Raw genomic sequence first — 21926 nt, forward strand, 5'->3', positions numbered from 1 at the left:
TAAAGCTAATGTAGCTACCAAGGCTAGTAACGTGCAAACAACAGCTAAGAGATTAGCGAGAAAGTCGTAGAAAGGAGGAGAGCTATAAGTGCTTAAACAGAACCAGTGTGGGTTAAGACTTGAAGTAGACGTTAAAGCAACTGTAGTGAGAAAACAGGCTAGCAGAATTCACCAGAGCAGTACAGAGACGCTGTCACAGAAACACCGGAAATGACACAACTCGCTTACCGCAATACGTCAGCACGTCAATGAGTTGTCTCCAATGATCATCATCATTGTCATTGTCGTTGTCATCATCATCATCGTTGTCATCATCATCATCATCATCATCGCTGTCATCATCATCATCATCATCGTTGTCATTGTCATCATCGTCATTGTCATCATCATCATCGTTGCCATCATCATCATTGTCATTGTCGTTGTCATCATCATCATCATCATTGTCATCATCATCATCATCATTGTCGTCATCATAATTGTCGTCATTGTTGTCATCATCATCATTGTCATCATCATCATCATCATCGTCATGATCATTGTTATTGTCGTCGTCATCATTGTCGTCATCATCATCATCATCCTTGTCATCATCATCATCGTTGTCGTCGTCATCGTCGTCATCATCATTATCATTGTCATCATCATCATCATCGTTGTCATCATCATCATCATCGCTGTCATCATCATCATCATCATCATCATCGTTGTCATTGTCATCATCGTTGTCATTGTCGTCGTCATCATCATCGTTGTCATCATCATCATCATCATTGTCATCATCGTCATTGTCATCATCATCATCGTCATTGTCATCATCATCATCATCATTGTTGTCATCATCATCATCGTCATCATCATCATTGTCATCATCGTTGTCATTGTCGTCGTCATCATCATCGTTGTCATCATCATCATCATCATCATTGTCATCATCATCATCGTCATTGTCATCATCATCATCATCATCATTGTTGTCATCATCATCATCATCGTCATCATCATCATTGTCATCATCATCATCATTGTCGTCATCATCATCATCATCGTTATTGTCGTCGTCATCATTGTCATCATCATCATCGTCGTCATCATCGTTGTCGTCATTGTCATCGTCATTGTCGTCGTCATCATCATCATCCTTGTCATCATCATCATCGTTGTCGTTGTCATCGTCGTCATCATCATCGTCATCATCATCATTGTCATCATCATCATCATCATCATCGTCATCATCATCGCCATTGACATCATCGTCATCATCATCGTTACCATGATCATCATCCTTGTCATCATCATCATCGCTGTCGTTGTCATCGTCGTCATCATCATCGTCATCATCATCATTGTCATCATCATCATCATCATTATCATTGTCATCATCATCATCATCATTATCATTGTCATCATCATCGTCATCATCATCATTGTCATCATCATCATCATCATTATCATTGTCATCATCATCATCGTCATCATCATCGCCATTGACATTATCGTCATCATCATCATTGTTACCATGATCATCATCATCATCATCATTATCGTCATCATCATCGCCATTGACATCATCGTCATCATCATCATTGTTACCATGATCATCATCATCATCATCATCATCATTTTCATCATCAGATGAAACTGATAATGCCACCAGTGGCTCCTGTGTGTCTGGAACCAGCGTCCTGTCTCATAGCTCTCTGTCATTAATTCATTTTATTCTTATTTTTTCGTACGATTATAAAACCAACCCAGGTCACTGAGATGAGCTGAGACTTGGGCCAAATGCTGCCCCAGAACTGAGCCAAATAAACTGGCCTGATTCTGATGGCCAACAATACCATCACTGCTGGATGCTGATGTTTTGCTTATAGGTCAGATTCTCAGGATGTAGTTTTACACAGTCCGTGGCAGCAACAGTCACTATCAGTCACTATATAAACTCAATCATGTCTCAGTGGAAACAGATCTAACATGTCAATGAAATAAATGTTCCTCCTGACATCACAACACTGAGTGAAGAAAGTAACGTCATCTAAGCATGAAGAGCAGACATCAGTATCAGTCATTCATCCTGCTCTCTGCCCCCCCTCTACTGAGGACACTCACTGTCTGCAGGTCGGCTGCCTCAGGTGCATTTTGACCTCAGGTCGGCTGCCTCAGGTGCATTTTGTCTGCAGGTCGGCTGCCTCAGGTGCATTTTGTCTGCAGGTCGTCTGCCTCAGGTGCATTTTGACCACAGGTCGGCTGCCTCAGGTGCATTTTGACCACAGGTCGGCTGCCTCAGGTGCATTTTGACCACAGGTCAGCTGCCTCAGGTGCATTTTGACCACAGGTCGGCTGCCTCAGGTGCATTTTGACCTCAGGTCAGCTGCCTCAGGTGCATTTTGACCACAGGTCGGCTGCCTCAGGTGCATTTTGACCACAGGTCGGCTGCCGGCTGCCTCAGGTGCATTTTGACCACAGGTCGGCTGCCTCAGGTGCATTTTGACCTCCGGTCAGCTGCCTCAGGTGCATTTTGACCTCAGGTCGTCTGCCTCAGGGGCATTTTGACCACAGGTCGCCTGCCTCAGGTGCTTCATACAGACACATCAGTGTTAAACTGAGTCATAACCAGTTGAACCTCCGTGTAGCTGCTGAACACACCTGCTGCCACTAAAATCATTGATCGTATTGATTCATTGACATTTTAAACTTTCTCCTCAGGTCTTGCACTCTCTGTTCGGCTCTCACCTCTCTTCTCTCATCACGGCCCCTCTCGCCTCCGATGATGTCACAGAGGGCTCAGGCGGACGCCCCGTCCCCTCCAGGGGACTGGCTGTGAATCGTCATGGCGCTGCTGTGAGGGGACTGGGCGGTGGGCGTGAGGCGGTCCCGCGTTTCTTCCTCGACTTCCTCCAGCGACAGTCCAAGATGAGGCGACGGAGCAGGAAGTCGATGATGGGAGGGAGAGGATGCTTCGGGATGAAGATGGATCGCATCGGCTCCATCAGCGGGCTGGGCTGCTAGGTTGTCTGTAGCCCCCCCCGTCCTCCAGACTGATGAGTTAGTGGTACATTCTACCACTGTAGGTCTATGATGTTGCCATGGCAGGCGACCCCGAGCTGACCCCTCATGACCTCTGACCTCCAGTAGCTCCTGGTGCGTCTCTCAGAGACTCCATGTTGGATTTATACTAACTAAGGACAGAAATACACCTGTTCATTGTAACGAAGACACAGGTAGAATTCTACTGATGACCTCTGACCCCTGGCTCCAACACAGCCGGTAGAACACTGTGAGTGTGTGTGTGTGTGTGTGTGTGTGTGTGTGTGTGTGTGTGTGTGTGTGTGGACAAAGTGCAGTCTGACTGCAGGATGTAATAAAACTAAAAAGAAACTCCACTCGGCTCACGTTGATTTATTGTTTCTCGTTAATTAAATGAAAGTTTCTGCAGATCTACAAACTGTCTACTTTTACTATAGTAACTCTTTTAAAGCTTGTATCTTAGTGTAACAAAGTATTTTTACAAGGTAGTATTAGTAATTTTACGTAGCAATTTTTAATATGGGACTTTTACTTTAAGTATTTAAGTATTAAGTATTTTTTTTTACAGTGATTTATATGTACCTTTCCTTCTGTGTGGTTTGACAACAGTGCGCTAATAGTACTTATTATTTATTTTTTATGACATAAAAACATTTTCTCTTCCCGCCACTAGAGGGCTGACTGTCCCGTGTCACGTGACGAGGTGAGTCGCTTCACGGTTAGCTTGATAGGCTAGCAGCTAGCTAACAGTTAGCATTTCATTCGGTCGCTAGCTGCCTAACAACACGGAAACAAACCCCGGCAGAGGCTCCTCTCCAGCGGGACTCTTTGTGACTGGTACCGGCGCACCTCACCCTGTCCTCTCCTCCCGGCTGTCCCCGGCTCTCCGTCCTCCTGGTCCAGACCCGGTCGTGAATCCTGAAACATGTCGGCGGTGCAGCGGATGAAAGTGGCGAACGAGCGGCACAGCAAGACGATCACACAGCGGGGACACGTACAGAAAACATCGGTACTGACAGCCAGGCTAACGGCTAACAGATTCTGTCTCCACTGTACAGCTGCAGCTCGACCTGATGAATTAAACACAGGCTGTTTAATGTGAACAATATTCTGATATAATTCAGCTCTGTGGGTTAAAAACAAATACTGGAAGCAGAGTAGCAGCTAGCAGTTAGCATTGGTGGAGCTAACATTAGCATTAGCTGCTCTACAAGCGAGCCGCTTCTTTTCTCAGCACATTATCAAGCTAATATCAATTCTAATTAAGTAATATGTCAGATTTTGTCGTTAAATATTATCATGGTTTATATATGAACGGCAGATAGCCAGATGTTGCTCTGTGGAACCTGCTGACTGGCTAACAATTGAATGAAGTGTAATAGAGCCAGACCCCTTAAATAAATGTGGGACATTAATTCGGTTTTGCGTATCCACAGAGCTATACACCATATATATATTATTGAAGGCATTTGCTCGACTGCCTTACGGACAGTATTCAATTCGGCATACACAAATTTACTGTTCGTGGTTTGTTTGGTGATGTTTTGTAACTCAAGTAACCTCCTCTCGGTGTAAACACTGCAGTGGGCGGAGGCGCCGCGATGGTACAAACCAGTTACAAAAGACTAAAAGAGTGTTTGATTAAATTACGATATGAGAATAATACATATGACGAATTTAAGAAGGCCTTTAGAGGTGCTGAATACATGCCGCGCAATGTTCATTATTTAATGTTTACTGTGACAAACAGAGTGGGGCATTAAATATGCAGTTTTGTAAAAGGAGTTTTGGATAGCTGTAACATCAGTGTGTGAACACGGAAACCATCCTCTGACAGGAGTGTGTTTATAGTAGGCCAAACACACACACACACAGTTCAAGACAGCACTATAACACTGTTACAACTAAGTCTAATTGTTGGCTGAGTATTCTCTGATTTTAGTCAAAGAGGTGATTTAGTTTCTTATTTTTCTCACTTAAAAACTCATGTTGATGTAGTGTGTCATTATTTGGATGATATTTAAGGGGCTATTTAAGCGTGGCACCGACGTGCTGACGTTCACCAGTCACACACCTCTGGATGTTTTCACACACACCTCTGTCACATTTCATCAGCACATGTGTAATTTATTGTCACTAACACACCCTTTGATTTACACACACTCTAAATGTGTTGAAGTATCTCTGTCAGCTGTGGTTAGTAGTCAGAGGGAGTCTGTATTTACCCAGAATGCTCAGTCCTGTCTTCATGCAGCCACAGACTCGAGGTACAAGCTGTTCTGTCGTAATAAATCAGTAATAACAGACCTAATTACAGCTGCAACAAGTGATTATTAGTTGATAAGTGTTGTGTGTGTGTGTGTGTGTGTGTGTGTGTGTGTGTGTGTGTGTGTGTGTTCCAGCGGCCTGTAAATGAGGAGAAGTCTCCGGTGGGACCATGGCTGCTCGCTCTGTTTGTCTTCGTGGTTTGTGGGTCAGGTGAGTCTCAGCTCCGCCGTGTGTGTGATACACTGCAAACACGCACTGTGTTTACATGAACAGAATGTTCCAATGTTAGCTGACTTTTATTATGAAACAGACAATATCCCTACTGAGCAGTTACTAATGAGAATTCATCTTCCTGTTGAGATCCAGCTCGTAAAGGGAAGCAACGTCAAGCAAAACAAACACAAAATTTAGGCGAAATGAAAAGGGGAAAAAGGCCCGTGTGTGCTGTGCAACTCAAAGAAAGAAATATAACCGAGAGACGAGAGAACTCTTTAAGTAACAGCAGCTAACCTTACCTAACAAAACCAAAAGCCAAAATAGAAACCTCGCTGTCTTAAAGTACTTAGTGGGAAACAGAAGCACAGATGAAACAGCTCCTCTGCACCCAGTGTGTCTCTAACAGAGGAAATGATGCTCTGTGAGTGCACAGCAGTTTTTAAAATCTACCCATACCGCCCAGTCCTCTTAGTAGCTTCATGTGTACCTCAGAACAGCTTTGACCAAATACAAAACAATAACGAGAGGCACGCTGGTGGGCAGAAAGGTTCCAGCCGCTCCAGCTGTTTTTAGAAAAGCCCAGACTCTGTCTCACTGGACTCTTGTGCCGTTTTGTGATTAGCCTCATCTGTCTGAATGGGGCACCTGTTCATGGGCAGCTCCCTCACTCAGACATCTGTGCACGTGTATTTCGGAACGGAGTGAAAAATGAGTTTGCCTTAGGGCATCAATAAAGTACATCTTCTTCTTCTAAATAAGTTGTGCAGGCTGACACAGAGTTAAAGAGAAGTGAGTGCAGAGGAAGTGTTTTAATCTGATAAGACAGACAGGAAGCTGAGGCTGCCACTAGGTTTAGGCGGTATCTGTTTGTTCTTACCTTCCTAGAATTTCACCAGGGTGTACGGTACATTATGGTTCAAGTGTGCAGCGCATCTCCGCCACCAACGCCGGCCGACCGGCGAGTTCGTTAGTTTCACAAGCTCTCCTGTCATTTTCAGTCTAATAAACAAACAAACAAACTTCCTAAACGTCAAGAAGGTTAAAATTCTTCTGAACAGAGAAATAAAACTGCACACCTTCTGACTCATGTTTCTCCCTTTGACAGAACCAAGACTAACGTTAGCTTAACTCACACTTCATTCAAACCGGATAAAAACAAAATATAAGTCGTCAAATCTCAGTCTTGCTAGAAGCTTAGTTATTCCAACAATCACTCTCTCTGGTCTGGTTGAAATAAATCCTTAATTCACTGAGTTAGATGTGAAAACAAGTTGTTGTTCCCTGCGGTCTCTCTCTGTGGTTGCTGGCCGGCAGTCCTGTAACATTATCCCCACCTCACGCAGTCAGCTCAGGTGCCTGTTGCACCAGACTGGTCTCAGATGGCACGTGATGTGCACTATATGCAAAACATCCACCTTACAGCCTCTGCAGTACGAGGTGAATAGAAAGAAGAGGATTTTTTACGGTATTGAAAATCGTACCGTCAGGATTTTGAAATACGGTATTATACGATGATAAAGTCCCGGCCGAGCTGTCTCTCTGTTATCACTGACTCCTTCATGTCGTCATGGAGATCTGTACACTCTGAAGTTTATATATGTTTGCTATCATCCTATCATTACACTGTGTCTTTACCTTTATAGACCCAATCACAGCGTTTGTTTACAGTGACTTCTGGGTAGAAACCCCTGCGTCACATGTAGAAGACCAAACAGCACTGAGCAAATGCTCCCTCAACTAGTTAGCTTTTAAGTGTGATTATACTTGTGTGTCGGCTCTATGCAGACCCTACGCCATAGCCTACACTGTATTGATTATACTTGTGCGGTGTCGTCTGCAGTTACACCTCCAAAGCACTAGTCAGCGGCGGGGTTTCTGTGAAGTGCTGTAAAGTTTGATTGATTCAAAACATGCCTAAAACACACATTAAACACACACTAAACATGGCTTAATAGAGACAGTTTCAAACACAAGCACACAAATCAGCTTCACTATAACTCGCAGCATTCACAGACAAACACTTGTCTTTATCTGGACACATTTTCCCCACAAATACAACATGCTAACGTTATTAGCACAAGTCTATGGCATTTTACATTGTATAAATTAGCCTAGCCGCTATTGGACCTTCTCTCTACTCATATGAAGCCAGGAACAACAGCTATATTTAGCAAGGGTAATGTTGATACTAAACACGTTTTTCAAACAAATACAACATGCTAACGTTATTAGCACAAGCCTATGGCATTTTACATTGTATAAATTAGCCTAGTGAAGGAGTGTTGATTTCCTCTGCTCATATGAAGCCAGGATAAATCACACACAAGACTTAAAATGCTATTTTTCTGGAGGCTTTATTGTCTTCACAGTTTATTGTTTCTAATCTGTGAAATTAAAGTAAATAAAAGTTTTGTTTCCACTGAGGGAAATGGTTTCAGCTTACAGAGACAGACAGGAGGTCTGCGTCATCCACGATATGTAGATACATTTCTGGGGAGATGCACGTCAGGCTACAGCGTAGGGTACAGTGTAGGCCCTGTGTCGATGCAGAGTAGGTACGGTGTTGATTCAACGCAGAAGTATAAATCCCGCATAAAGCTCCAGTGTGTGTTGGATTTAAATGGAATAAAATATAATCAGTCTGTTTTCTTCAGTGTACAATCACCTGAATAAGCATTGTTGTGTTTTGGTTACCTCAGAATGAGCCGTTTATATCTACATAGTGAACAGGTTCTTGTCAACATAGATCACCATGTTGCACCGCTGTGTTTCACATCGGCCACAGTAGTTCTCCTACACGCCTGGCACATGTGAGAAGTTTCACTTAAAATCACCTGCGATATTTGGAAAACAAAAAACATACAGTTCAGAGAAAAAACAGTCAATATTTTGGGAAACAAAAGTCAAGTAGTGTTGAACATTTTAGACATAAAAGTTGGAATGATTCAAGAAAAAAGTCTACACTTTTTTTTTTTTTTTTTTTTTTTAGAAAAAAGTTAAGTATGTCAAAACGTTTTAGAGGGAATGCTGTATTATTTCAAGACAACACAGTTGTAATACTCCAAGAAAAAAAATGTATTTGCATTGTCCACTGTAGTTAGCAGCCCCTATACGATGGACAAAATTCAGAATTTACTGTGAAACGTCTTAATTCAGCGTTTAACTGGTGTAAATCAGCCGGTCTGTTTGTTTCTGAGAGGAAGACACCTCTGAAGATAATTCAGCTCCTGAACAATGAACACTGAAGGAATTCTACCCAGGAGAAGTTTCAGCTGGTTGTAATCTGTTATCTCACTGCTAGACGCCACTAAATCCCCCTGAATCTGACACACTGAACCTTTAATTGTATGTTGTATTTAGGGTATTTTCACCACTTTACCTTGCTGTCAGACAGCTCTTTGTGAAGGGGAAGTGAAGTCATTATCAGCAACAGTAATTCTACTTCACAAAACACAGGAGTTGCTGGTCGAGTGTGGCCTTGATTGGTGTAAAGTTTAAGATAAAGCTGTAAACAGATTCAAACTTTAACTGACACAGATTTTTTTGTGTGGCAGTACATTGTTCAGTTTCTGTGTCGGTAGATTTGATTAATGAAAGATGCTAACAAAGCAACACAGAACGTAAAATAATCACAGCAGAAACACCAGACATGTCGGAGCACTGTGTTTAACTATAAATGTTTAATCGTCACGGTCACAGCTGAAAGTGACAACAGAAATCAACATGTTCGCTGTTGACACAGATCTGTCAGTTTGCAGGCTGACGTGACGTTAAAGAGAAGCGAGTGAAGTGTTTTAATGCAATGAGACTGACAGGAAGCTGAGGCTGTCAGTCGTCTCTCTTATCACTGACTGCATCACGTTGTCATGGGGATCTGTACGCAGTGGGGTATATATATACGTGCACTATCATCACATCATTACACTAAATCTTTATCTTTATACACTGGCTGTTCACTCCTCTGTGTGTATTTACACTTGTGGTTATAAACACCAGTGCATGTTTAAAGTTCAGAACAGGAACTGTAACTGTTTGGTCTGTGGTGTTGCTGCTTGCGACAACTTCACACTCAACACTTTGCTCCTTTGGGTCCTGAGCAACACAGGACACACAGCTGTTGATGTTTTATGATTATGATGCTTAGATATAAACAACTGTAAATTAGTTGCTATTTTACGTCTTTGTGCCCCAAAATAATGTTAAAAAAAAAAAAAAAAGATGGAACACGCTGAGAGGAAAACCACTGTTGGTCTACTGATTGGATTTTGGTGGTCAAAGGTCAACGTCACTGTGACCTTTTCTGTCTCATACTCGTGAACATGATATCTCAAGAATACCTTAATGCAGTGGTTCCCAACTGGTCCAGCCACAGGGTCCAGATTTCTCCTTAGTCATTAGTTAAAGGTCCGCACAGTTTAATATATTCATTAGGGGTGGGAATCTCTAGGCACCTCACGATTCGATTCAATTCTGATTCCGAGGGCAACGATTTCGATTCTAAAACGATTCTCGATTCTAAAATGAGCCAATACGAAAATTTACACCAGTTATTGAAAAACATTATTGTAATAAAGCTGGGAATACATATCCAGTGCATACAAACTGTATTACTTACTGTGGTTGAGATGACGACACTCCACCAGTCTCCTCATCCACAAATCTCAACAGGACTTTCCTGTCCCTCGTCGACCTCCTCGACGTTCCTCCTCTAGTATTTACAAAACTAAAACTGACTACAACTATCTATGAACTATAAAAACACAAACTATTGTATAAAAGACGAAGATGGCAAAATTACAAACTATGGTGAAAACACGCTAAAACACCACTAAATCACTCCAACTTGCACTCTCCTCGTCAGCCGTCACTCTCCTCCTGCTGTGCTCACTTCCCTCCCCTCCTCCACAGGTAATGACCGTCACCGTCACTACCGTAATGTACCGTATATCAGCTTTCAGAATCCGCTGGAATTACGTAGATAGCGTGAATGGTCGAGGAGTTACGGTAATTTGAAAAATAAATATAAAAATAAAATTTAAATTGATTATGAGTTTTCCACATCGATGCTCGCATCGTTCAAGATAGAATCTCGATGCATCTAAAATTGATTCCCCCCCTTGTTGTCAAGCTAATTTGCTGTCCCTGTGAAGTAGCTATCTGCCATTCACTGACTCTACAACAGGAAACTGCACTTCATAATAAAAGCTTGTACCGGAAATTTACAGTACTTTAAAAATAACCACTGCCTCGAGGAAATTTCTTTAAATTTGGCACAAACGTCCACTTGGACTGAAGAATATACTGATTAGAATATTGTGTTCAAAGGTCAATGTGACCTCACAAAGCATTTTTTGGCCATAACTCAGGAATTTATACACTAATTCTGACAAAACTTGACACAAATGTCCAAAAGGATAAAATAATGAAGGTCAAAAGGTCAAAGGTCAGCTTGACTGTGACGTCATCATGTTTTAACGTCATATAAGGTCAGCTTGACTGTGACGTCATCATGTTTTAACGTCATATCTCAGGAACAGAAGGGGAGACATTTGGTCAGATACTGAATTGGTGACTCTAATCTTGATTGTATAGATCTTCTGTGTGTGAAGCATCCATGTTTTCACTGACATGGATGGAGACTGTCAGAGACACTGACATACAACCACAACGCAGTAATTCTAGTTACTGTAAGTGGTTAATAGTTTAGCTTCAGAAAAACAGTTTTAAATGGGCCTATTTCCTTAAACGCCGCCAATATCAACATTCGCAGTTTATAGTTAGATCGTGTTTACAGTTAATTTTACTTCATAAATCCTGTCTACTTTATGTGACTGTATCTTCTGTGTGTGTGTCCTTACAGCCATCTTCCAGATCATCCAGAGCATCAGGCAGGGCATGTGATGACCTTTGACCCTGGAGGAGCCGAGCCTGTCCCATGACCCCGCCCAACACACACACACACACACACAAACACACACAGTTGTTCCTGTGGAGTTTAAATCTGAGCTGGTTCTTCTTCTTCTCTCTCTGTGTTTTTTTACTCTCTTCATTATGGATGAAGCTGATCAGATATTGATTATTGATTGCTTATTGATTACTGTTGGTTGTTGTTGTCTGACACAGTCGTCCAGATGTTGATCTCTGCTGTTTGTCTCTGACGTTTCGCTGAAGTTTGTCTGACCTGAGATCAGCTGAGAGAACAGATGGCTGAGTTTCAGCTCATCAGTACAAACCATCAGCTTCCTGTTTGTGTTCAGTTTAAACGGTTTGACACCACTGTGACTAATAAGGCTCAGACAGAAGACGCAGCGAGGGCGTTCACTCACCTGTCATTCACCCTGATCCTCATCTTTCAACTGCTCAGTCCATATTTTCCACTTTTAATCTGCTGCCAATAAACCTCAACACTTCCTCTGCACATTTCACATTAAAAGTCCTCCAGCAGAGCCTGTTATTGTCGGGCTTTTAATGTGAAATACATGCAGCAAGTGTTTCAGTGGCAGCAGATTAAAAGTGTGAGATGAGACCAATATTTCCTGAGACGACCTACAGAGACAAGAAACAGCTGATGATGACAAGATGAATTAAAATCATCAGAAATGATCACAGGCTTTGATTTGTAGTCGGTTTATAACAGAGGGTTCCCACGGTCATGGAAAAGTCATGGAATTTCACTGTCACATTTTCCAGGCCTGGAAAACTTTTTGAGTTAGTAAAAACCCTTGAAAGCTTTGGAAGTCATGGAATTTTGTTGTGTGTAATGAAATCCGTGTTTCCTACAGTCATGAAATACCTGGAAAAGTTACATTTAAAACAAAACTGTGCCCGGCCTGGAAATGGTTTGGAATTAACAAAATGATTTGTTAAGGAGTTTACATTGTTTTATCGAAACATGTCTAACGTTCAAAACATGTTCCTTGTATTACTGATTTAAAATCTAGTGCTGCGCTTTATGACCGCTGAAACGTGACGTGACGGCGATCAACCTCCGTTTATGAAGACATAATGTACACTCAGGTTCAGAAACAATTATTAGACATGCACAAAGAACAAGAAACAATTATAAATTATAATCCAAACATGTCTAATTGCATTGACATCTCCAGGATCTGTGGTTTTCTGGCCCCCCAAAAAGGGGGTGTGGCCTTGACATTTTGTGAAGTGCCTGTATATGCCAATCCGGCCCGTTCTCACGCCCAACTCTTCAACTACTGCCGCTTTGTCTGTGGACCTCGGTATGAGACACCGACGCACAGAGGCACCCTTCACGGTGGTACGATATGAACCGCTGCTGGCCACCACTGTCGTATAAAGTCTGAACATGGCGGGTGGCAGGGGAGGCGGACAGGTCAAACAAACGTCGGACTTAAACCTGGAAGTCCACGTTTGGTTTCCTGTGTCAGTCGAGCTATTTTAATAATAAAGTAGCGTGCTAGTGTGTGTGGCATGCTAAGCTAGTGTTGCATGTGATGTGATGTTACATGACGTTAGCAACAACTGCGCTTATTCTAAGCCAAACCATTATGTATTTTTCTATCTCTAACCGCGTGCTTTTGCTGCCTAAACTTTAGGAAATAAACCTAAAAACAAAGTGTTTTGCCTGCGCTGTAACTTTATTTTGAAAAAGACTGTACGCATTTAACGAGCAGATACTCTATTTCCTGTGAAAACAGAAGTTAATTGCATGTAACACGAGTAAATTGACACGCTGTCCCTGAACGTCAAAAACTGACGCAGGAGGGTACTGTGAGTGTTATATTTTGACGTGTAGGTCCACTGATAAAGCTGCGACATTTGGTGATTTGGGATGAGAATATGTTGGGCGGTCTGCTCCGTTAGCATACACAGCTAGTAGTTATCTAACGAGCGATTTAAGTTATCACGAGTGCAGTTTGCTTATCCATAAATGCCTGGAGCGCGTGTCTTTAAGAATGTACGGCTTGGCAATGGCAGAGACCTGGGCAAAGTGATGTCAGCAGGGTAAAACATTATGGAAACGTTTTGAAAATCCATTGGTTAAAAATGTGTGGGAACCCTGGAGGTTAATGTTCTATGGATAACCTTCTATGAAATGTAACGTAACAAATTAATTTTCTGTAGCTGTCGATGGGACGCAACGTTTTGTTCATCGCGTACGTCTCAGTAATTTCTCTTAGGTTCGTCTCTCCCTTCATGTCTGCCAGCTAACTCAAAATATGTTTGAATTGAGTTTGAATCTGATATGTTTAAAAAAAATTGGCAAGATTTTTTTTGTATGGGTCCTTCGAAAGTCATGGAAAAGTTTTGAAAATGTCTTGATGAGAATGTGAGGGAGTCTAAAATTAAACAGATTTCGTAACAAAGCACAGACATGATGCTCAACATGAAATTATTTTCTTGTTCGTCTTCTCACAGAAGTTAAAGTTGGATTTTTCAGTTAAAGGTGATGAGAAGACGATGCCAATATAAACCCTTGAAGTAAAATAAGTCATGTCTGAGCAGCAGCGGCAGTGTAAACGACAGGATCTGTATTTGATGACCTCAGAGCAGCAGTCTGCTCTTGTTTCCGTCTGGCAGGATGAATCTCTCCTCAGACAAACAGGTTTAAATCTGATCTCAGCTCAGAGCTTCAGTCAGACGGTGAACTGCTGGTTTTGTAAAGCAGGTGTCGGTTTAGTCTTTGGAAGGTGAAGCAGACGATGTGCTCCACTTTTATACTAAATAATAAACCACAGATATTTTTCTCTACTGGCCTCTGATGTGTGTGTCCTCTCTGCTGTCTCCTCTCAGCACCCACACTGAAACACGTTTGTTACATACTTGTTTTTATGAAGTCTAACAGCACAGCTACACTCACAGATATCTGAGCCTCCTACCTGCCTGTCAAACACAATCAACCCAGAAACCTTCTCCAGTCCGGACTGAGTGAAGTCCTGCGGGGTGAAGCTGTGTGGTACCTTGTGAACACGATATCTCAAACACGCCTGAAGGGAATGTTCTCAATTTTGGCAGTGTCCACTTGGAATGATGAACTGATTCGTTTTTGGTGGTTAAAGGTCTCTTGCATCCATCTCATTCTTGTGAATGCGATATCTCAAGAACACTTTAAGGGAATTTCTTAAAATTTGGCACAAACGTCCACTTGGACTGAAGAATAAACTGATTAGAATTTTGTGGTCAAATGTCAGGGTGACCTCACAAAACATGTTTTTGGCCTTAACTGAAGAATTCAGGTAAAAAATACATCAACTTGACATCACATTATATTCACATTATTATCCAAGGGCTGTTAAAATGTACTGTAAAACACTTAATTCAAGTTAGAGCAATACATTTCCTGAAAACCAAAACAAACTACATTCAAAATGAAAAACACTGACACCTGGTGGACAAAGTCTAAAAGTGCATGTGGGTTAGAAACTGAGTAGCTACACTACAATGATCACATTAAACAAACAAACATACCAGAAGTACGCAGAAGACACAATGGCGCATTAATGACCTTCAGTCATGACAGTGAAAACAAAATGCACCAAAGTTTACAACATAAACCGCTCACTTTACAGAGTAAAGTATTATTTATTTTACTTTGTCTACTGTAATATTTTATTTATGTTAATGTCTACTTTAATATTCTATTTTATTCTAANAGTGAAAACAAAATGCACCAAAGTTTACAACATAAACCGCTCACTTTACAGAGTAAATAATAATGTAAGGCAGCAGCAGTTTTCAGTGCGACGTCAGCAGGATTTCTACCCATGGTGTACCCTACGCCGCACCACCCCAGAAATTCTACGCATCGTGCTGACGCAGACCTCCTGTCTGTCTCTGTAAGCTGAAACCATTTTCCTCAGTGGAAACGAAGCTTTTATGTACTTTAATTTCACAGATAAGAAACAATAAATTATGAAGACAGTAAAGCCTCCACAACATAACAAAAGTCGTGTGTATGATTTATCGTTGCTTCATATGAGCAGATGAAATCTCTGCTAGCTGCTAGGCTAATTTATACAGTGTAAAATGCCATAGGCTTGTGCTAATAACGTTAGCATGTTGTATTTGTTTGGAAAATGTGTTTAGTATAAGACAGTTGTTTTGTCAGTGAACCTTGTGAGTTGTAATGGAGCTGAATTTTGTAACGTTAGCTTTAGTAAATGTTGCTGTTGTCCCTGGCTTCATATGAGCAGAGGAAAAGTTTACTAGCTGCTAGGCTAATTTAAACAATGTAAAATGCCATAGGTTTGTGCTAATAACATTAGCATGTTGTATTTGTGGGGAAAATGTGTCCAGATAAAGACAAGTGTTTGTCTGAATCTTGTGAGTCAAAGTGAAGCCTATTTGTGCACTTGTGTATAAAATTATTGCTATTAAGCCATGTTTAACTTTACAGCACTTCACAAAAATCCCACTGCTGACTAGTGTTTTGGAGGTGTAACTGCAGAGTGACACAGACACGCCACCGCCTCACCGCCTGCATAAAGCTGACACACAACTATAAATCAGACTTGAACACCAGCGATGCAAAATAGCACTGGGAGGGGCAGACAGAAGGAGCTACGGAAACTCAGGAGGTACAGAAGAGACGATGTGCAGCTACTTCATTTCCACAGGATTAAGAATAACAGTAAATAAAAATAACTCATAGTTATAAAATTCACAAACACTCAACAGAAATTTAAAATGATAAATAAAATTTACGATTATAGTTTAGGTCGTGGATCTGGAAAAGGGGGGCGGGGGCCCACAGAGGCTGCTGGTGCACAGGGCCCAGGGTTCAGTGCTACGGCCCTGCCTGTCAGTAAACAAACTGCTTTTGACACCTGATGTGACTGTAAATAAAGTAAAGTCATCCAGTCACACACAACACGCGCAGGTTATCATTGTAAACATGATGAAACACAGTAACATAATTATCTCCAGGTAATACACCCCACCACCACCAACACGCCGCCCCCCACGGTAGCTACGCAGTGACGTCACAGACAGAGAAGATGGCGGCTGTTCTGAAGGCGGAAGGTAAAGGAGCTTTAACAGACTGTTTTCCCTTTAAACACCTGCTGTTCTCCGGTGTCCGCTCTTATTTAACCCGGGTTAATGTCTTTATGTAGCCAGACGTTAGTGTCCGCTGACTGGCTCGGCTCAGCTCGGTGTAACCCGGAGGGAGAGCCCTGCAGCTCGGCTTTAATCACTGCTGACAGGAACCTGCCGTTCGCCTATCCGGCTAGCCGAGCAGCTAAACAACCAAACATGAGAATGACTTATTAATCATTAGTTTATATCAGTCTGAACGGGTCGGCCTCTAACGGAAGGAACTGACGTGTTCAAACCTGCTGTCAGATTTTGTGATGGTGCGAAGCGGACACTCGTGTAAACGTTAGCTTTAAAGTTAGCCAGCCGAGCAGGCCGGGAGCAGCTGAGCTCCTGCAGCCGGGACAGAGGCTCCGTTAGGCCGCCACACCAATCAGGCGAGTCTGCGGTCTGAGCCGGGCCTCCGGGAGTCGAGACAGAGACACACATCCATCTGTATGTGTGTGTGTGTGTGTGTGTGTGTGTGTGTGTGTGTGTGTGTGTTTAATGTTGTTACTGATGTTTATTATTCACACACACACACTGCAGGATGGAAAACTGAAAGTGTTATGTAACTCAACACACACACTGATACACTGTCAGTTATGAACACACACTCTCCACATTTAAAGTGGGTGCAAATTCAGCAGTTGCTAGGCAACAGGGAGCTATTGAAGGAGTGTGTGTGTGTGTCCTATTGATCAGACTGTTGACTCTGTGTGTGTGTGTGTGTGTGTGTGTGTGTGTGTGTGTGTGTGTGTGTGCAGCGGGGCAGTGTGGGCGGCCGTGTGTTGTGTGAGACTCATCCTGCATGGACTCGTCGCCATGAGCAACAAGGAGATGGTTTCCACGGAGACAGGTCAGTCCCAGCCATTCATCATCACTCACACCTGCACATGTCGACACCTCCAGCTCTGTTGCTGTGGTAACCAGCTGCTGCTGGTGATGTCGTCTTTTTGCCTCAAGGTGATTGTCAGGCATCAGGGCTGGGTACCTGTACTCCTCACCTGTATGGTAGTGACTGAATGAACTCGGTACTGAGTAGTATGGAAACGTCTCTGGTCAGTGGATACCTTGTCTGATCACGGACCGTCCCGTCTTCCCACCGAGTCATCAGACTTTCTGTTACAGATGTCTCCAGTGCCACTGTCCTCTTGATGATTGGTCAGTTGATGGACGAGGAGAAACTTGTTGCTGAGTTCAAGAAATAACTCTCACTCCTGTCGTTATAAAGACAAAGGCCAAAAAGACGATATCATCAAGACTATATTATAGACTATATCCTACCTGAGGTGGATGGGGTAACAGGAAATGTGTGTGTGATGCTCAGTCGCGGGGTGTTTCTGCTCTCACAAAATGCATCAGTGATGAATGTCTCAATTTTATTGCTAATTAGAAACAGAGTTGGCGAGATAGAAACTGTACAAGATAACATTCATGTAAACTAAATGAAAGAGAAATATATCGAACCGTTAACGTAGGAGATGATCAATACTACAGTCTTTAGTCATTTGGACCCGGGGCCTGTTTAGTACCGAGTTTCGGTACCCATCCCTACTGCTACAGGAACTGTCTGTCTGATCCATCACAGTGTCACTGTGTGAGGATTCAACCCAAAGACTTCACCAGCAAAGACTGAGTGAATCACGACAGATCTCTGTGACTGACTCTGTGTTACATGTCTTCTTGTGGACGTCCTGCACAGACACGCGGGTCACTGTTAGGATGTCTCAGTGTCATTTCAAACTTACTGATGAGTCTTCAAATAGACACGTAACACATTCCTATGTAAATGTGTGTGTGTGTTTGTGTGTGTGTGTGTGTGTGTGTGTGTGTGTGTGTGTGTGTGTGTGCAGAAAACAAAGGACAGAGGAAGGTGTTTCTTCCGAACAAGCTGTTGGAGTGTCTCCCTCGTTTGTCCAGTCTGCCTAACGAACGCCTCAGGTGGAACACTAACGAGGTGAGTGACTCAGTTTGGCCTGATTCACGGCACTCAACGCAATTAATGCTTCAGCGACAGGTTTCAGTCGTCACGCCGCAGACCCTCTTTGCTTTTTTATAGTCTGAGTCTATTTCTGTCACCTTAAGTAGAGAGGAAGGGAGCGATCACACCAAGATGAAACGCGACGCCAGTAAAACCATTGTTTTCCTATGATTCGGCGCGTCTGACCGACGTTCAAGCGTCTTTTTAGACGGGTGTTTTTCCGGCGTCTTTTTAGTTGCGTATTTTTGTAGACGCTTCTTTTTAGATGCGCGTTTTTAGACGCTCGTAGATGCTGAAAAGTTAAAATATTTTCAACTTTTTGAGCGTCAGACGCCAGTAGCTAGCGCGCATTGGATAAAGGGCTAATCACACAGAAATGAGACGCTAGAGACGCGGACGCTTCAAGGACACTTGAAACGCTGGAAGCGCTTATTCAATGCGCGCTAGCTACTGGCATCTGACGCTCAAAAAGTTGAAAATATTTTAACTTTTCAGCGTCTACGCGCATCTAAAAAGAAGCGTTTACAAAAGCAGAAAGTCATCACACCGAACACAGCTTTACAGCCTCGCTGTAGTGGTTATGTTAAGTGATGTGACCGTGGTGTAGTTTGTTTATAGCCTAGCGATAGCTTTTTACTTCTGCTGATTGAATTCAGACTTCAGTAATGATAAAGTGGTGTTCAGCTGCAAAGATAATACCAAAGGCTTTTTGATGAGGGAACCAGGGTGACGCTACCTTCAGGGTCGGACGACAGAGAAATGTCAACCCTGCAACACTCTATTAGGCCCCGATCCGAATGCCACCAGTAAAAACACACTTACTGCGCCTTTTTATTGTTGCCAGGCAACCATGCCATCGCCTCCTTACGCTAACCTTCCCCTGCAATCAATCTACTGTTTATTTATTGTACTTTTTACTTCCTGACATGTTGAGGCAGAGGGTACTGTCTGTAGCTCTGGTTGAGGGTGAGAGGCTGTCAGCAGATAAACAGAGATCTGTGTGGGTACATGAGACCCTAAAAAAGAGGCTGGATCATGGGGAGTACCACCAGTTGGTCCAGGAGCTTCTCCTCCATCATTGACGTTTCAAGTACTGCTCTTACCTGCTTCCATGCCTGCTGTTTTCTATTGAGATGGTGCTAACTGTGGTTTGGAAAGTATCCAGCAATAACGTCTCTGTCTGTCTGTGTGTTTGTGCAGGAGATAGCTTCTTACCTGATATCATTTGACAGACATGATGAGTGGCTCTCCTGCAGCCTGAAAACCAGGTACTCCTCTCAGCGACTCTCACAGAGCTGCTCAGACGAAGCTGGTTCACACCTGATGACTCAGTCCGCCCTGGTTGTTTTTCTCTTTCAGGCCAAAGAACGGCAGCATCATCCTGTACAACAGGAAGAAGGTGAAGTACAGGAAGGATGGATACTGCTGGAAGAAAAGGAAGGATGGAAAAACGACGAGAGAGGACCACATGAAGCTGAAGGTCCAGGGCATGGAGGTGTGCAGCACACTGCTCCCCCTGCAGGACACACTCTGTACCTGCACTAACAACTATAATATACAGCATAACTTTATTATTATTGGGGACCGGGCAGCTGCGAGGACCCTAATAAAATCACTTTGGTTACAAAAAGAAACACATTAATTAATTCACTGGAATTTCTCAATTGTGGGTCAGTCAGCCATTTTGAATTTACTTTTCATCTTTTGGATGTTTTTGGCCATTTCGGACATCTTACTTTAATTAACAAACTCCTCCATGAGATTCTGCTGGATTGACTTTGAATTTGGGTCATAGCATTTAAAGACAAAGTTCCCACGGTCATGGAAAACCTGGAAAAGTCATGGATTTCGTAAAATACTTGTCATCGAATCTTGTTGAGATATTAGGTGAAAATCTTAAGTTGCAAACACACTTCTGACGTGACATGTTGTAATTAAGACAGACTGATGCTGCATATTAATATATGACTGTTTGTTCTTTTTTTAAACATAAACATGTCTGATAACGATACCTGAGGTGTGCCTCATAAAGAGCTGTGACCCATGAGGGTTATGAATGGATGAATGTCGCTCACTTCTGCCTGTTGTGTGCTTGCAGTGCCTGTATGGTTGCTACGTCCATTCCTCCATCGTGCCAACATTCCACAGACGATGCTACTGGCTGCTGCAGGTCAACACACACACACTCACACACACACACACACACACTCTAATGTATATGAAACATCCTGAACTGAAGTGAGAGTCAGTCACTCATCAATACATCTGTGATATCTGTGACAGAACCCAGACATCGTGCTGGTCCACTACCTGAACGTGCCGTCCCTGGAGGATTCTGGGAAATGCAGTCCGCTGCTGTGTGCGGTGGCCGACCGCCACGACAGCGTGAGGTGGAGCCGAGACGACCTGCTGAACCAGCTGAAGCCCATGTGTACGTAACAAATACATGTACTTCATCTACACGTGCTGTCAGGGTATCGACCCGGTGGTGTTCACGCGCTGTGCTTGTGTCTCAGTTCACAGTATGAAGTGTTCAGTGGGATCAGGTGATTTCAGTATTGAAGAGTTGGTTCAACACATTCTGGACCGGCAGAGAACCAAACCACAGCCGCGCACACACGCCTGCCTCTGTAACACCGCCCAGGGTAATGCATCACTGTGACATCACTCTGTGACATCACTGTGTGACATCACTGTAAGGTAAGCTAACCCGCCTGATGCTGTGTGTCTGTGCAGTATCTTCAGGAGTGAACATTCCCCACCGATGTAACAGCACCAAGCATCGCATCATCTCCCCCAAACTGCCTCCCTCCTCCTGCAGACCCTCCCCCTCCCCCCTCTCGTCTGAAGCAGGGGAGGCAGGGCGAGGAGGAGGGGGAGGAGGAGGAGGAGGAGGAGAAGCCAAACTGCCCCACCTCCAGGCTCAGAGCAGCCCCGTCTCCTCTCCCTGCCCCTCATCCACGTAAGTCACTCACACAGGAAGCTGCAGTTCAGAGATGTACAGGAGCCCGGAGGGGACAAGTGAACGTCTCATAGTACAGTTACTGCATTGTGTGTACTGTGTATGTGTGTGTAAGTACACACTGGATGTGTTTTGTGTTGTAGCGCGACCTCGTCGCCTCCTCAGCCGCACAGAGCCACCATCACCATGGGTAACCACGGCAATGGCTTTTACGGTGACCACCGCGGCAACCTGACGACGGTGGCGCTGCCCCAGAACGCTGTGCTCGTCATGGCAACAACTACCAGCATCGCAGGAAGAGGGGGGCAGGGGGGTGGAGGGGGAGGCGGTGAGGAAGCGGGGCCAGGCAGGAGCCTGTCGCTCACCCACTCTGGACAGTTACTGCTCTCCCCCGCTCTCTCCGCTCCTACCGGCGGGCCC

General features: G+C 43.5%; 1 protein-coding gene across 1 annotated transcript; it reads left to right on the forward strand.

Annotated features, from left to right (window-relative positions):
• Positions 1-3740: 3740 nt before the first annotated feature.
• Positions 3741-14238, forward strand: zgc:85858 (uncharacterized protein LOC405879 homolog). The gene is made up of 3 exons (XM_050067592.1): positions 3741-4036; positions 5430-5505; positions 11372-14238. Exons 1-3 carry the CDS (start codon positions 3953-3955, stop codon positions 11410-11412), a joined length of 201 nt encoding a protein of 66 aa, XP_049923549.1. The 5' UTR covers positions 3741-3952; the 3' UTR covers positions 11413-14238.
• The last annotated feature ends 7688 nt before the right edge of the window (positions 14239-21926 follow it).

The sequence above is a fragment of the Epinephelus moara genome, chromosome 17 (assembly GCF_006386435.1).
Source record: "Epinephelus moara isolate mb chromosome 17, YSFRI_EMoa_1.0, whole genome shotgun sequence".
Classification (NCBI taxonomy): domain Eukaryota; kingdom Metazoa; phylum Chordata; class Actinopteri; order Perciformes; family Serranidae; genus Epinephelus; species Epinephelus moara.

Excerpts from the sequence above, each read along its gene's own strand:
- zgc:85858 (XM_050067592.1), top strand. The coding sequence starts at position 3,953 with ATGTCGGCGGTGCAGCGGATGAAAGTGGCGAACGAGCGGCACAGCAAG. Across the intron at positions 4,037-5,429 it reads GACACGTACAGAAAACATCG|CGGCCTGTAAATGAGGAGAA; the intron begins GTACTGACAGCC and ends TGTGTGTTCCAG. Across the intron at positions 5,506-11,371 it reads CTTCGTGGTTTGTGGGTCAG|CCATCTTCCAGATCATCCAG; the intron begins GTGAGTCTCAGC and ends GTGTCCTTACAG.